The sequence below is a fragment of the Gallinula chloropus genome (assembly GCF_964237585.1).
Source record: "Gallinula chloropus genome assembly, chromosome: 5".
In the NCBI taxonomy this organism is placed as follows: Eukaryota; Metazoa; Chordata; class Aves; order Gruiformes; family Rallidae; genus Gallinula; species Gallinula chloropus.
In genome coordinates, this window is record NC_140090.1 from 502523 (window position 1) to 518447 (window position 15925).

At 46.6% G+C, this 15925-nt stretch overlaps 1 protein-coding gene across 1 annotated transcript in view; it reads left to right on the forward strand.

Moving 5' to 3' along the window:
* The window catches only part of CCDC148 (coiled-coil domain containing 148), a gene marked incomplete at its 5' end in the record, with an annotated part of 62048 nt that overhangs the window by 30967 nt on the left and 15156 nt on the right, over window positions 1–15925 (forward strand). The window contains 2 exons of the mRNA XM_084265656.1: window positions 341–479; window positions 2532–2738. Of these exons, the coding sequence (XP_084121782.1) occupies window positions 341–479; window positions 2532–2738 (346 nt within the window). The remainder of the gene's footprint in view (window positions 1–340; window positions 480–2531; window positions 2739–15925) is intronic.

Consider the following 15925-nt stretch of genomic DNA (forward strand, 5'->3'; position numbering starts at 1 on the left):
TTCCATTTTCCCATGGTGTTTTCCACGTGGTGTGACTTCCTTACGTCATGTTTGAGACTTCCTTACTTCCATGTTTGAGACGCGCAGCATTGCTGCCCAATAAAAGTGCCAGGTTAGAAAAGGAGCGATTCACTTGGGTGATGGTTCACTAAATGTTCACATTAGAAAGCAGTATAAGTTTGCTTTGTTTCATTCAAGTAAATCTAAATTTCTCAGTTCTGATCCAGGACCCACTTCAGGGTTGTGAGCCCAGCGAAAGACTAGGCCTAGAATAAACTAGGCCCAGACTCCTCCTGCCATGGTAAGTCAAACTGAGGCTGATTGTTCTGCATTTCTGTAGGAACATGGAGTGGAAAGAAGATGATCAGTGGGTTTTCCAGACCGTTATCAATCAGTACCCAAGTGGTCTTCAGAGGAGGAGGACTCTATACCTTGACGTGCTCCAGAAGTACCTCCCTCACAAATCCAGGCACGATCTGGTCAGTGTTGGTTTAAATACTAGATCAGTACATGCCTTCTTACATAAACAATGTAGTGAGCATTTGTATTAAAGAATGTTTATCAAAGTTTTTTCTTTCAGAATTTCATTGTAAGCTTTACTGTTCACAGTGAAGGGCTGTCCCTGTCTTGAAACACGTGAACCTGAAAACCCTCTGCTGCTTCAAAATAAGCACTGTGGAGATGTTACTGTTCTGCAAGCTCTTACAGCCAAACTCAAGGAATTAGTTTGTTAGCATTGCTTTTGCTGTGCAGTTTTATAGCTATGCCATGCTGCTTCTCATGGTACTTCTGGTTTTGATGAGGATGTATAGCATTGTCACACTGTCTAGGAATAGTTATTTTAATTGGTCTGTGGCACGTATATACCAGGAAGAGTGGAAAGTTATCTCCTGCTCTCAGGGAGAGGCTATTTTTATATGCATTATGCTTTTCAAATTGATTGCTGATTCCTTTTACACTCCACAGTGAATAAGCACGTAGCTAACAGAGAAACCCAGTTCAAGGCCAGAACACTTCAGGATGTCATAAGTAAAGTAGGAGTCTTTTTTTATCTCTGCATGTATTTTTAGACCATCTACTTCCTTGTGTCTGAGGAGTGCCTGGTGCAAAGGAGTGACAGTGAAATGATGCTGGTAATTAGTGTAGTTTCACCAGAAAGTTCTTGTGGATTTCAAAAGTTTTGCCTGTGAGAACTGGGCTTTGTACGGTGTAGGTGTATTTTAAGCACAGCCATTATTAATGGGTCCCCATAAGTCTTTGAAGGTCCATTTAAAATTTTAAAATGCTAAATTTAGAAGTCTTAATTCTGCATTGAATTGCTTGGAGGAGGTGATCCCCAGAAGTCCCTTCCAACCGCTGCGCTCTGTCAGTCTGTGAATTGGTCTCTGTTAAGTACATCACTAGCATGACAAATGCAGAAATGTTAGAGGTATGAAAGACTTTATCTTAAAACATTTGTGTTATGTTAGAATAGTAACTTGGGAGTTTTCAGGTGCCACCTTCCCTCTGAAGAAGAGTGGCCAAGCTCTGAGTGCTTGATCCAGTAGCATGAGAGAGGTCTGTTTTTAGAAGTGCACACTCTCCATCCCATTTCTTGCTTAGCAGTTCCTTAGCTCTAGGTGCTTGCCAGCAAGACTCCTCCACGTTGGTGGCAGTGGCAGTGGGAACTCCCACTGTGGGGCCCTGTGTGCATTTGGCCAAAGAGAACCTTCAGAGGTGATAGTGGTACCACATTCTCTTCAGCCAGCTATGAGCTGGGCACCAGGTGAGCCGAGCCAGCATCCCCTGTCTCCAGCCAACAGCCTGGAAGCCAGTGTCAGGAATGGTCCCTTGCACTTGTGAGCAGGCAGCCATTTCTAGAGTCTCCTTCATCCCTGTAACTTGTATTTTGGGCATATGAGTCCAAGACTACAGCCTCAGTCTGTGCAGCCTTACCTGCTGCTGCTTCTGCCAAAGGCTCACAGCTTGAACATCCTTGGGAACCGTGCTGAGTAAGGCCAAACAGATGTACTTAAGCTTTAACACTCACCAGCTTGGTTAGGTGTGTGCTGCCTGGCAAGCTAAGCATCCATTGCCAGATCTCTTGCTAATTCTCATGGGTATGGTCTCTGTACAGTCGCTTGCATCGCTGTCCTGTTTCTCTGCAGATCATAACTCACTACGAAGAGCCTCCTTTGCTGAAAGCACACAGGGTTTGGGAGATGTGCTGCATTTTCTGTCCTTGAGGGCAGGAAGGAACCTCTGTGTTTAACTTACACTGAAAAGTGTAGTTTGGGAAAGAGCAGTGGGTCATCAGGACACTGAAGTGCCACGTGGCACTGGCAGAAGGGAAGGGCTGGAGTGGTATCGCTGCCGCTCACACACAAGGAGACTGCAGCAACCTGGCATCTCCTGGAATACTTGGAGGCCCCAAATTGTGAATTCCATAGGAATATCTCGTGATGGAATAATTAAACCGATTATATTCAAGGCTTGCAAAAGTGCATTGAATTACCTGATTAACTTAGCTAATGGGTTTATTATTGGTTTAGGTTGTTCAGGAGGAAGCCTGGGCTCGTTACCGCTCCGTGGGGAGCCGGCGCAGAGCCTTGCTGTTCAGCTGGGCGCAGGCCAGGAAAGCCTTTCTCCTGAGGGCAGCGACGGCGGCTGCCGAGGCCTCTGCCGCCCGTGAGGCAGAGGTGGAGTCGGCTCAGACCCGGCAGAGGCAACAGGAGATCTGTGCTCAGCTCAAGGCAAAGGTATGTCCAGTTACAACTCCACTAGATGCAAGTCTGGTTTTTGCTGGTAGTTTCAGAATGAAGTGGTAGTGTTTTGGGGGAGCAAACCTTACTGGAGCCAGTTGTTGCAGCCCTGCTTTCACCGGCCTGAAGGAATTGTTCTGGGGGAAAAGCAAACTGGTCCCTTGGCAGGAATCAGTGTGTTTGTGAAGCTTGGCTTGCAAATAGTTGTGAAGGTGATATGTTTCATTGCCAGCAAAGATCCTTGTTAGTGCTTCAACCTGCTCTTGACCTCAGTTTGTCTTTTGATTACCCAGCATGCTTCAGGCCTCGCAGCGAGTTTCGTTTGGGCATTATCTCTGCATAAACTGCAATCACGTTTGTTTTGATGGACTTTGAGCACCACCAGAGAGTTTGCACTGTAGTTTGGGCTTGGAAGAGCAAGACTTGTTCTGCTGTTTGCAGTGAGAGACTGTAAGCAAGCTGTGGGAGTAGAGGTCTGGCTGCGTGTTCTTGGGTTCCTTTGTAGCCTTGGCTAATTGCAGAACATTGGTGTTGCTTCTGTTTCTTCCTCAGCACAGTGGAGTTGCTATCTGTACTGTCTGAGGTTCACTTCAGGATGGCTTTTAACAGGGGAATCCTCCGAAGTGGAGGCGAAATGTTACATCCACTTACACTTTGTAATTACTCCTTCATTCCCACTCCCATTCCCAGGGCCCATCTTGCTCTTGTGGGTTTTGTCTCTATCCAGTTCTTCCCCAAACTGCTTCTCTCCCTACTTCAAAACGCCTTTTCCCTGCCCAGGTTGCATGAGGAGACAGTATGTGCTCAGTCTTATTTTCCCAGCCTGGATGCATCTTTTGCTAAGCTGCAGGTTAGGAGAGGAAGGTCGGAAGTTTCCTTTGCTCAGCTCTCTATCACCCCCCGCCCCCCGGCATTTGGTGTACAGCTCTTCAGCAGCCAATGTGCAAAAACCCCACTGTTTTTTAAGACTAATGCTAGTTTGTTCTCAGAGAAATAATGAATATGTATTCCGTTTATTTTAAAGAACGCTTTCTAAAACCTGAAAAAACAGATCACATAACTGTTTTGCCCTTGTTATGGAGGTTTTGCAGTATTCTGAAAGGCGATTGACTGTGCTAAGAAGTGGATATAAAATATCTAGGGTGGGGTTTTGGTTTGGGTTTTTTTTTTTTTAATTGTTGGGTTTTAATTGGTTTTTTTAAGAGAATGGGAATAAAATGGGAGGAGCCAGGAGACATGAGGAGAGTGTTATGATGTTGATGCCTAAGGCTCTTGTAAGGGGAATCACATTTCTGGGCATGAAAGGCATGTTAGGATTTGTTTAGACAGCACCCTGTGATTTTCCACTTGCAGGAGATGAACATCTGGAAGCATGCACAGTGTTACTCTCACTTTACCACCATGAGCTCTGCTGAACCTTTACTTCACTCTTCAGCAAAATGCCCAACACTTGATTTCATAAAGACTCACAGTAAAGCTGGTACTGTGATGAAGGTTTTTGATGGTGATGCTGGTGGTGTGCTGTAGTAACAGCACACAGGCTGCCGTCCCTGCCCCTGGAGCCATCTGTCATAGGAAGGTTTGAACCAAAACACTTCAGGGTTGGAAACTGCCTGGGCTTGACTGAAGTCCCCCATTTTAACTCCTGTGGCAGGCTTCCCTGGAGCCAGGTGGAGCTGAGGGGGGTTGCTTGGGTTTTTATAGCCAGACCTCCTTTCTGGAATGGCTGAGTGTCTCTGCTGCACAATGAGAGGTGCAAGGACTGTGTATTCCAGAACGGTGAATCTGAGTCAGTCTCTTCTCCTTTTTCACCCCCACAAAGAGTAACAAGGCAGCGCTGGGTACTGACACAGGCTCCATGTACCTTAAGATCTTGCTGAGGCATTGAACGTTTTCTGAAAGTGTTTTGGATTGTGACCTCCTGTCTTCAGTAACCAGGAACTGTTTGAAGCTTGCACCCATTAGGCCTGAGCTTTGCAAGGGCTGCTCTCCAAGGTGGCTTTGTTACAATTTTGAACATTTGATCAAAAACAATTCACCTGTTTCCCAGCAGAGGAATGGAAAAGGTACATTTGTTTTCATCACAGAAGAGTATCGTTGTGACCTTGTTTTGATCAGCTCTGTAGCTGGAAGGGCTGGAGCACGGAAGGTGAAATTGGGCAAGGAGCTACCTGTTTTCAGAGACATTATTCTGAGTGTGTCCATGGGTTGTGTTTGGATTTGAGGGGTATATGCATTTGAAAGCTCACACGTTACCCAGTTAGAGTTCATTCTACAGACGTCTTTCTGCTCTTCTGAAGTGTGCAACTACAGATGTCATCCTGCAGGAAGCTGCTGTTGGCAGATACCAGGCAAAAAGCAACTCAGTCCAGTGAGTTAATTAAGACTGATTAAAGACCCATCCTCATGAGGATCCTTGGTAAGGGATAGAATGCCAGTCTGCCTCTAAGGAAATCAGTGTAGAGCTGGAAATCAGGGGTGAGGTCTGTTCTCCCACTTTTTGGCCACTGACTTAATGTTTTGCATTCTGATAAGTTCAGTGTAAGGAAATTGTCCTCCTGTCGCTTTGCCTGGGGAAACGTGTAGTTGCTGTAATGATTTAGCTGTATAGTAACCTCTGGGTTTGTGTCCTGAATGTGAGAGAGATAGAGAGAGAGAGACATCTCCTTCATGACACCTGTGGCTTCCAGGGGCAGCCCTAGCATCCACCTGCCTGTTCACACCAGCTGTGAAGTTGCAGCACACAGCAGCTCTGGGAACACAGGGGATGGCTAGATGCATTCTGCAGGCAGAATACGTAGAAATACATTAAAATCCAACTGGATCATTCAAGCAGCTGTTAATGACAGGGTGGGAGAAGACAAATTCTGACTGTTTCAGCTCCAGCCAGCAAACCCTGTAGCCTGTTTCCCTTGGGTTAACAGGGAGATCTTTCTGTAAATACCTGTGCTTCTGTGAGCTTGTAGGGCTTTTCAGAAGAGTTGTTATTTCTTTCTGTGTGTCAGTAGCAGTTTCTTCCTAATTATGGTACAGATTGAGCAAAGCAAAAGAGAAAAAAATGCTCACACATGACAAGCTGTGCAGGTTTTTTATTCCTGCAATAACCATGTGATCTCACCTAATATTTCTATAGTTCATCTGTCAACAGCAAGCCAGTGGTACAGCATTGACTAAAGATACACTAGTTAAAGCTCTTTTAAATGTACCAGAATCTGGAGCATGGGCAGCAGGTCAGGGGAGGGGATTCTGCCCCTCTACTCCACTCTCGTGAGACCCCACCTGCAGTGCTGTGTCCAGCTCTGGAGCCCTCAGCACAAGAAGGACATGGACCTGTTGGAACGGGGCCAGAGGAAGCCACAAAGATGATCAGAGGGGTGGAGCATCAGAGGGCCTGTGAAGCCAGGCTGAGAAAGTTGGGGTTCAGCCTGGAGAAGAGAAGGTGCCGGGGGGACCTTACAGCACCTTCCAGTCCCTGAAGGGGCTACAGAAAATCTGGGGAGGAACTTTTTAGAAGGGCAAGGAGTGACGGGATGAGGAGGAATGGGTTTGAATTGGAAGGGGGTGGATTTAGGATGGATATTAGGAAGAAATTTTTCACTCTGAGGGTGGTGAGGCCCTGGCACAGGGTGCCCAGGCAGGTCATGGGTGCCTCCTCCCTGGAGGTGTTCAAGGCTGGGTTGGATGGGGCCTTGATCAGCCTGGGCTGGTGAGAGGTGTCCCTGCCCATGGCAGGGGGTTGGGATGTGATGATCTTTGAGGACCCTTCCAACCCAAACCATTCTATGATTCTATGAGCCGTCCCATTGTGAGACTCTAGGTCTTCTGACTAACTGGAGGTGATAATTAAAAAATGAAGCAGCAGAGCAGTTGAATTAATGTTTATAGCAGCTTTCACTTGGGGAAAGAACTTTCAGGTTCTTATTCCATGATCCATCTCACAGAAGATCAATGCGTGTCCTTAACAGAAATCAGAGTCTCTAAGGAGGAATTTTGAAACAACTCAAGAAGCTCAAATGAAATAAATTACAGGGCCCATGGTAGTCTGAATGAAACAAAGTGTGAAATGGATAATGCTAGTGAGGATGTGCTGCTGGCTCTTAAAAAGGAAGTGTCTGTGGGACAACCATTAAACACCCCTGTTTGCTGGGGGAGAACAAACAAAAGGAGGAGTTGGGAGGTGACTGGGAATCTCTCATATTTGGCACGCTTTACGCTGCCCGGACATAACCACTTCTGGGGTTCTGCTGCAGATGCTGAGAAAGATTTCCTCTTTCTGTATAACCTTCCTCTTTCCAAAGAGCAGAGAGACTGGTGCTTCTATGTCATAGCCTGGTGAAGTGAGAGCGTTGGCTCACAGCATGCTGCTGCACAGTCGCTGTCTGAAGGACTGAAGTACTCGCTGTAATACATGTACAAATCCAGTCAGGGTATCTCTGTGTGTTCAAGACATTTTTCTATTGAATTTATCCTAAAACATTTATAATCCAGTTCTTTCCACCTTCATATAAAAAAACTCTCAAAGGACACTCAAGGGAAGACCTACAAGAGCAGGCAGAGGGATGGCTGGATCCCCTGTGTGCAATGCATTGGGTGGGCTCTTTCCCTTAGCGTAAAGCTATGTGCCTGCCTGCCTGTAACTCTTTGCTCTTTCTCCTCTTGTGTTCAGGAGTAATGCCCACTGCAGGCCTAAAATCTCTCGCAGCACATTGTGAATATTTGGAGAGCAACTCTTGTCTTCCTTATCCTGGCAGAAACTAAATAAATTAATTTCAAGAAGAAAATAGTGATGTGGAATTAACTGGGACACTGCAAAGCGTGTGAAGCGTGTTGCAGATCTCCTTCCTTCTCCCTTCCTGTAACATGAGAAGAAAGGATGTCAGAGGAAGAAGTTGTGTGTCCCTATTCAGCAAGTGCTCATCTGCACAGGTGATCAACACTGAAGTATTACAGCTGAACGTTTTGGGGGCTTTTATCCCCTGGATAGGCATCAAATCCAGTACTTTGACTAAAACCTGATCATTTTGCAGGAAACCTTTTTAAAAAATAAATGTTTAAATAGTGAGACACTTTAAAGAAGAGATTTCTCTTTCAGAGGCATTGTCTATTCACCACTGAGGTGACCCATTTGTTTGATGGGTATGAGAAATACCAGGAAGCTTTAATAGCCTGGATTTTGAATGCAGGCACTCCTTCAGGAAGCGTGAGGTGAACTCGAGTGGTAGGATGCTATAATGTTTCTCCAAAGTGGATGTGAGCAGATACCCGACACTTTAAAACTCAGGTAAGATGAGCCAGCTCTGACTCAGTAGTATGCTTTCAATCCAAACCAGGACTTGGTAGCTTGAGGTCAGCACAGCACTGATGAATCACATGGCTTTTGGGTCAGATAAAGTTCATACAAGCAGGCTTGAAGCATGTTCAGAGATTGTCTCTGCAAATTTTCCCCTCGTGCAGCTCAGGGCTCTGTTACAGGCTGGCAGTTAAGGCTGGAATGAAAGGGCAGGAATGTTCTCACAACTTCCTGCTCTCTCAGGGCACACACACCAGGAGCAGCCCATAAAGGGATTCATGGAGAGGGTGAAAAGCAGGCTTCTCTAAGGTTTAACTGCAAATGAAAACATAATTGTCCTTTTTGCTAATTAAGAAGCAGTCATTAGCAGAGAGAGGCTCACGTGTTGCTATCATGCTGCGGTTGGGCAGGGGAGCTGCTGGCTGAGCCACAGCAGCTGCCCCTGTGCTGAGCCGACTGCCTGGTCAGGCTGGGAGTTCAGACTGCCCCCGGGGCCTGCTCCTGCAGGGCAAGGAGAATGCACACTGTATCCAGCAGCATCACGCCTGGAAACGCTGCTCTTTGGCTGTAAGAGATCCGGGAAGGACCTGGAAGGACCCTCTGCAGGGGCACGTGCAGTTTGCTCAACCCTGCTGGCTCTGGTGCTACCTGTCTGTTGTCTCAGTCTTGTATACTTGATCTTATGTCCTGGGCATAAATTGCAGGGATTTGGCAAGGGGGCTGCAATGGTACCCTGCAGAGGGGAGACCATGGACTGACTTGTCAGCTCTGAGTCCCTTTAAACAACTCATTGCACCCAAAAACTCCAGCTGCAGGAGCACAGGGTGCCTCAGCCTGAGTATCTTGGTCATTTACCTGGGTTTGTCAAAGCTTGTAGTTTCCTCGGTGTGTTTGAGACATACACTTATCTGTCAAAATTAGCTGAAATTGCCCGGTGATCCCCAGAATGACTCAGGGATGGATAGCTGCACAAGCAGACACATCATGCTAATCTTATTTTCTTAGGAGAATTATCTTCCTCCTTCAGGTGGGAAAGTGGCAGGTCAGGCAAGCAACATCATTTACATGATCGCTTTGCTGTCCCTTCACACGCAGCACTATCTCTGGCACTGGTACCCAGAGCTCCTTTGATCCTTTACTGCTGCTGCAAAGTCAGCTAAGTAGTTGTAAGCAGAAGGACAGCTTGCTTAAGGTTATGCACGTGTGAATATTTAAGCCTACATATATTTAAACAGGCTAGTTGACACTCCTGTTGCCAAGAACAGAAGGATGTTCTGAGTAAGGCTGCCTGACAAGAGAGAGCAAATACCAGGGCAAGCTGTGGGACGTAAACTGTGCTTCCAGCTCCAGGGAGCTGAACCTGGTCCTGTCTGGGATCCCAAGTGCTGTCAGTACCAGTCCTGGCCCTCGTGACTGTTTCCTCACTGGAAGCAGCGTTTGTTTTTAGCCCTCAGGTTGTGACTGAGGATTGAGCTCAAATGCTTTTCTCTCACATCCTTGTTTCAGGTTTAATCACTTCTGTAGCTGAAGAAAACGCCTGTTAATGATCGAAACGGCTCCTTTCGGCCACTTTCTGACTTCCAAATTAAAATTTTTCTAGAGGTGGGTATGGATTAATTTTTTTATTGAACAAAATCAATCCTGGTGCCAGTAGCCTTGCTGCTCTTCATTGTTTCTTGCAAATGTCTTAGAGGTAGCCTGTGGAACACAAGCTGCCCGAGAGTACGGGTCAAAAATCTACCAGGGATGTGACCTTCCACTGTTTTGGTAATCACAGCCAGAACAAGGTTACCTTGTTCAGCAAACTAACCTGCAAATGTATTAATTCCTCATTTCCTGTTGCCAAATGCTCTGGTACTGGGCTTCTCTGAGGTCTCGTGCAGTCGGAAGCAGGATGCTGTTCGCTCGTACCACTTGCTGTTGTGTCGTGTTGCTCAGAAGGTTCCAGGGCAGAGGAATCCCCAGCCTAGAGGAGGAGGAGCAGGTTTTTAGAGCTGAAAGCTCAGTGGCTGGTGCCCCGTGTTTCTGTATTGAGGATTAGGTGTGGTAGGCGTTAGCATGGATTTTGAGCGCTTGGTGCTTGCCATGAAGCTGAGGGCCAGCGGCATCTCCAGCGCTGCGTAGCGGAGCTCGGACAGGAGGATGCCTGATGGTCAGCCTGTTGCTGACCTGACAGGAGCTCGTCGCTGCAGATCCCCAGGCTGCATGTGAACCCACACAACTCCCTATTTCCTACTTGATCATGATATTTAATGTGTGGTAAATCCCAGTGTCCTTCCACAGTACCCTAGTCATTGTCACTGGATGTTTCTGTGTTCCTGTCACCTCCTAAGGTTACAAGAAAAGGAAAACAGTACATGTGATGCTTTTAGAAAGTCCTTTTCTCTACTTAAAAAATGATGGCTTTGTTAGTGTTTTGACAAACTCCCCCTGCCCTGTTATACTTTAGACTCCAGGGAACTGTTCTTAATACACACTTTAATATTTTTCCTTTTTATGAGTTCTGGTATTCACCCCCGAGGCATCAGCCTCATTATCTCTCCACTCAGGAATGTCCACAAACACTTTCTATTCTTATTTCCAAGAATACCACTGTTAATATTTTATATCTCAATGAGTGGTTGGTTTGATTAGTGCAAGTTAGGTTTTTAATTTGATACCGTAGCAGGTCTACTGCTCATCCCGGTTCCTTTGGAGAGCTCAGCTTTGTTGGGGCAGTTTGCCTGTGACTCCCAGTGCCTTGGCAGACAAGACATTAACTGTAAGCCAGAGACCCAGGGGTGCCCAGTGTGCAAGCGTAAATCCACTCACCAGTGCCTGTGCTGAGAGTCCTGCGTGCCTGAGAGGGTTTAAAGCTCCTGCACGTGTTGCCAGTAGGTTCAGCAGTTCCTGAACTTCCTTCTCATGCGTGCCCAAAACATCCATAAGGAGTGTGCATGGGCATTGCTTCCTGGGAGGCTGCATCTGCCTGGGGAGAGCGCAGCCGCTCTGTGCTGGAGGTGCAGGTGTCTTACAGCAGCCATTGTGCCCTCCTCCCTAGCAGAAAGTCTCGCAAGTGGGAGTCCTCGGGGGTTTGTAACAAGGACATGCCTAAGGTGGGAAATACTTTCTTTTAATGGAAGGCACTACTAGAGGGGAGGTTGGGTGGGATGTTGGGGAGGTTGGATTGGATGTTGGGAAACATTTCTTCCCAGAGAAGGTTGTTAGGCCTTGGAACGGGCTGCCTAGGGAGGTGGTGGAGTCTCCATCCCTGGAGCTGTTCAAATGACAGTAGATGTGGTGCTTAGGCACATGGGTTAGTGGTGGTTTTGGCGGGTTAGGGTTAGGGTTGGATGATCTGGAAGGACCCTCCCAACCAAGACAATTCCATGATTCTGTACTTTTCTATAGTCACTGAAGAGACATTTCTGTATAATTAGTGACTGAAACTGTTTTAGTTTTGTGACACAGGCTTCTATTGTCCTCTTCCATTTATAAAATATTTAAGTCTAAGGGATTTATTATTCCATTAGCCCAAGTGGATTTCATGTGTTTAACTTCTATTAACCTTAATAGAAATTACCTGGGCGAATCCCTGTTCTTCTGTGGGAGACTAGATCTTTAATTTTTAAGTTTTCCTCTGTTTCCTTCCCCCTTTTGGTAAGAATCTTTCTCTTCGTTTTCCCACCTTAGAGTGTGAGTTGCTCAGGCAAGAGACATAGATCAGCAGGCACTGCTTTTATCTGAATATTAACGACTAAGCTATTTTGCAAGTGAAGAGGCTGCACTGCTGGTTATGAAAGTCACCTCTTAATGAGTTTTCCATGTTAATCTTCTAGTGATCTCAGTTTGACTGTGCTCTGTGGCCAGTTCTATAGTGGATAAAGCAATGACCTTCTCTTGTGCGGGGAAATAAGTTTGCCAAATTTATTAAATCATCTTCATTGATTGGGTGATGTGACCATTAGGAACTGAACTGAGAATAATACCCTTACTGAAGACCTGATGTTGCAATCCTGAAATTCCTTTAGCCCATAACTTTTTATCACTTAATCATTTTTTACATCTGTTTTGCTTGATCCTGTTCTTCAGGACACACTAGAGCTGTGTGGCTCTAAGCCAGCCTTTTGTAATGGGAATTCCTTGGGTCACCAGCTCGTTCTGAGGCAGCAGTCCTTATCTTCAGAACGTGAAGGAAAGATGTCATGGTTGGTGTGGTTTGAATCCAAGCGTGCAGTTAAGAGGCACTTGTTTCCCTTCTGAGCCCTGCGGCTTCTATCTGGAAAAAATAAGAGGTATCTCTGACTGACCTTAAGTGAGATAACTCAGTTCTGTATTTGGCAAGAAGCAGGGCAGGGAACATGGTGACAGAATGAAGCTGGGAAGGAGAATAAGAAAGGAGAGGACCTAGTCCTGGTTATAGAAGCTCACTGTGGTTATCTGAACTGTGGGCACTTCTTGCTGTGCTTTTGGGCTCAGTTCATTCCAAGCTTCCTTTTTCCTCTGGGCTCTGTGTGTCAGTAGCTGTAGGAAGCCTCTGATGGCCTGGAGGGCTCCAGGCTGAGTAGTGCTATGGAAGGGGAGCAGACATGGGTTCCCATGCAATTTGGTGCCCACCTTTTCCAGAGCTTATTCCATAGCTCTGAATGACTGCTTGGGCTCTAGCTGGATAAGCCAAAAGCTGCAGAGCTTGTTCTGTTTCCTAGGGCACCTTCAGTAGCTTAACGTTGAAGGAGAAACTTTGTCACTCTGAGGGTGACAGAGCCCTGGGACAGGCTGCCCGGGGAGGCTGGGGAGTCTCCTTCTCTGGGGACATTCAAACCCGCCTGGATGTGTTCTGTGGGATCCAGTCTGGGTGATCCTGCTCTGACAGGGGGTGGGACTGGATGAGCTTTCAAGGTCCCTTCCAACTCCTAATGCTCTGTGTGATTCTGTGATTAACATGAAGCTTTGCACACAAGAGGAGCTTTACTGCTGCTTTGACCTGGTTTTGGCCCAGGCAGAACCTGAGATGCAGAACATAACACTGAGCTCAGGTAGTCTGCACTGTGCCAGTGTGAAACCTGAAATAACACAGCTGATAGTTGTTGGGATCTCCCAGCCACTCCACAGGACAGCCCCTGAGAGCATGGGACAAATGCATGTAGGTGCATTCTGTGATCCCTTGCTGTATGTTCAGGATTATTCTTTTCACAGTGACTTCCTTTAAATGGTGTTTCAATCTCCAGTCTCCTTGCCACCCCACTGTGGCATTTCTGACCCAGTGCCCCAACTGCTGCTGTTGCTTTCGGCTGTGTGGTGACAGCTCCATGACAGTGCCAGTTCTCTCACCAGTGCTGGGATGGCATTCTGTCCATCTTGGGCATCCTCAGCTTACCTGTTCAGGTTTTTGCTGGTTGTTTTGCTATGTAGCATCTATTTTGTGAAGTTATTTTACTTGAAGAAACCCTGTAAATGTTTTTCCAGGCATTCTTGGAATCAGTTGTGAACTCCATGAAGGAGAAAAAGCCTGCACAGCACAAAGTAATAAAGCTCAGGCAGGGTGCAGGAGTGTTTCAGAGGTGTTAGAGCTGTGGGAGGGTCCAAAAATGTTTTGGGATTGGGTCACTTGGTACAGTTCATGGAGTGAGCTGGAGAGAGTCAAATGGGGATATCTGAGGACTTCCTTGCTGAGCCTTTAGTTACAGCGCAGCACGGACTTGATTGGGATTGCTGGGAATTCCTGCCTGGAACCTGAGCTGTAGCGGCTGCTAGACCTGTGTGGCGCAGGGCAGCAGGCAGGAGTCAGATGTGGTTGTTCTGTGACCCGTTCCTCCCGGCCCCTTTATGTCCTTCTGGTCCATCGGGTGGTTTTGCCTCAGTTTGTCTCTGTGTGTGACCCTCACCCTGCAGACCCTCACCACACAGACCCCCTGTGCCAGGCATGGGTTCTCTGCTCCTGTTTACCAGGCTGTACAGCTCAGCTGCCAGGAGGGGCTCAATGCCAGCTCTTGTGTCACCCCAGGCAGCTTCCAGACCTGTTTAGAACATAAGCCAGCGTTGCTTAAAGAGGAGAACCTTACATGGTGCTGTGTCACCATGTCCTGATTTAATGGGGATTCCCAAGGCAAGTATCTCAGGAATTGTTCTGGCATTGAGAGAGATGTATCTGTAGCATTAAGTGCATGGTAAATACATTATTACTATTCAGATGTTAGAGTGAAAGAACTAATTTATTACTTTAATTAGTTTGTAATGTACTTTACATTATTGTAATATGCAATATTGAAATGCTGAACTGAAAATAGGTATGTACACATTCTGTTCTGCACAGCAGCTTAATAACTCACTTGGCAAAAGCTCCTCTAATAATACATGAACTGTGAAATGGGCTTGAAATTCTGGTTGTAATTAAAGCCTTGCAGAACTTAATGCTGGCAGTGCTTATACTGCTAAAAGGTAAGGGGCTGGTGAAACAGGCAATAGGGGATCCCATTTTCAGTGTAGCTTCAATATTAGTTTAACTACTGACCTTGGTTTAGATAAACAGAACATTAGCTGTCGTCCCAGTAAAACTCCCCTGTTCTGATTCTGTGCTCGTAGGAATGACAGCCCACCGGGTTAGTGGGCTCCCCGTGAAACCTCGTGGTATCATGCATGTTCCAGCTCCAATCTGAGTTGACTTCTAGCAGGTTCCCTTGATTTTCTGTTTGTTAGGTTTTAAAGCTTTGTGTGTATGTTTTTGCTTGAGTGTGTTTCATAAGCAGGGTAGGAATCAGTGTGTGTTCTTCAACATTCATTTCCAAGATGTTCCTCTCCAGGTTCATTGATGTAGCAAGCACAGGGTAACAGAAACAATCCAGCATTTTATTTTAGATACTTAAGCTGCTAAAATGTACGAGCAGAGTGCTGTCAACACTGCTAAATAACAGTGTCTGTTTTGACAAAGATGACATGTTAGGAGTTTCAGGGTATGGGGGAGGCTCCCTTTGGGGAGGCTGAGCTCCAGGCACGCAGGGTCAGGGGAAAAGTGGCATCTTTCCTCAACAAGTCTCGTAGCTGCCAGTAAGGTCATCTCATGTAAAGCAGACCCCATCTAGTGCTGAGTCAGAACTATAGAAAACCCTGAAATAAAGGTCTGGATACATCTTGATGATGCTTGGCAGTTCCTCACCTTCAGTGGCTCTCTTCAGAACTTGGGAGAGCTCAGGCAGCTGGAACCTGGTACCTGCTTCCTTCCTGCCCCTCTGGCAGTGCCTGTGCTGAAATCCAGTGCAAGAGCCCCAGCTCTGCGTGTTCCTCAAGAAACATGCATTTCTGGGATGCCTAAAAACACAAATAAATGCCAGATTCTTTTTCTGGGAACTTGCTTACTTCTTGGAGCATCTGCTTGCTGCCTTGATGTTTTTAACTTGTGAACAAACTGACGGAGCTAAGATCTCACGTGGTAGGAGAGAGACAGAACTGAGTGTGGGAGCTGGTGTGGGAGAACAGTGTGAGGGCTGAACTATGGAGAAAAGGAGTTCCTTCACACCAGAATAATCGGTTGGCATCAAGGGAAAGGCAGTGGCCAGCAGAGAAGACATTCCCAAGTGAATGTCTGGATGCTGGAAGAGAGATGCTCTTCTGTTTCTTGCTGATTTTCTAGTGGAACAGCTCCAGAGTCAGGAATGAGAAGACCCTGGCTCAAGCTACTCTGGAAATGAGAGTGTTCCTGTTACTTTAGGGACAGCTGGACTATAGGTCGCTGCTTCAAACAGTGTTCCATTATTTCACCTGAAGTTCCACTTCATCCATCACTTTGCAGAGAGGGTGATGAACTGCCTTGGCCAGCAAGATTGTGGAGCCTGTGCCCTTTGGGGATACTGCACCTCGATCGGACACAGTGCCAGGTCACCAGCTGTAACTGGCCCTGCTTGGGCTGGGGGTGGCCTAG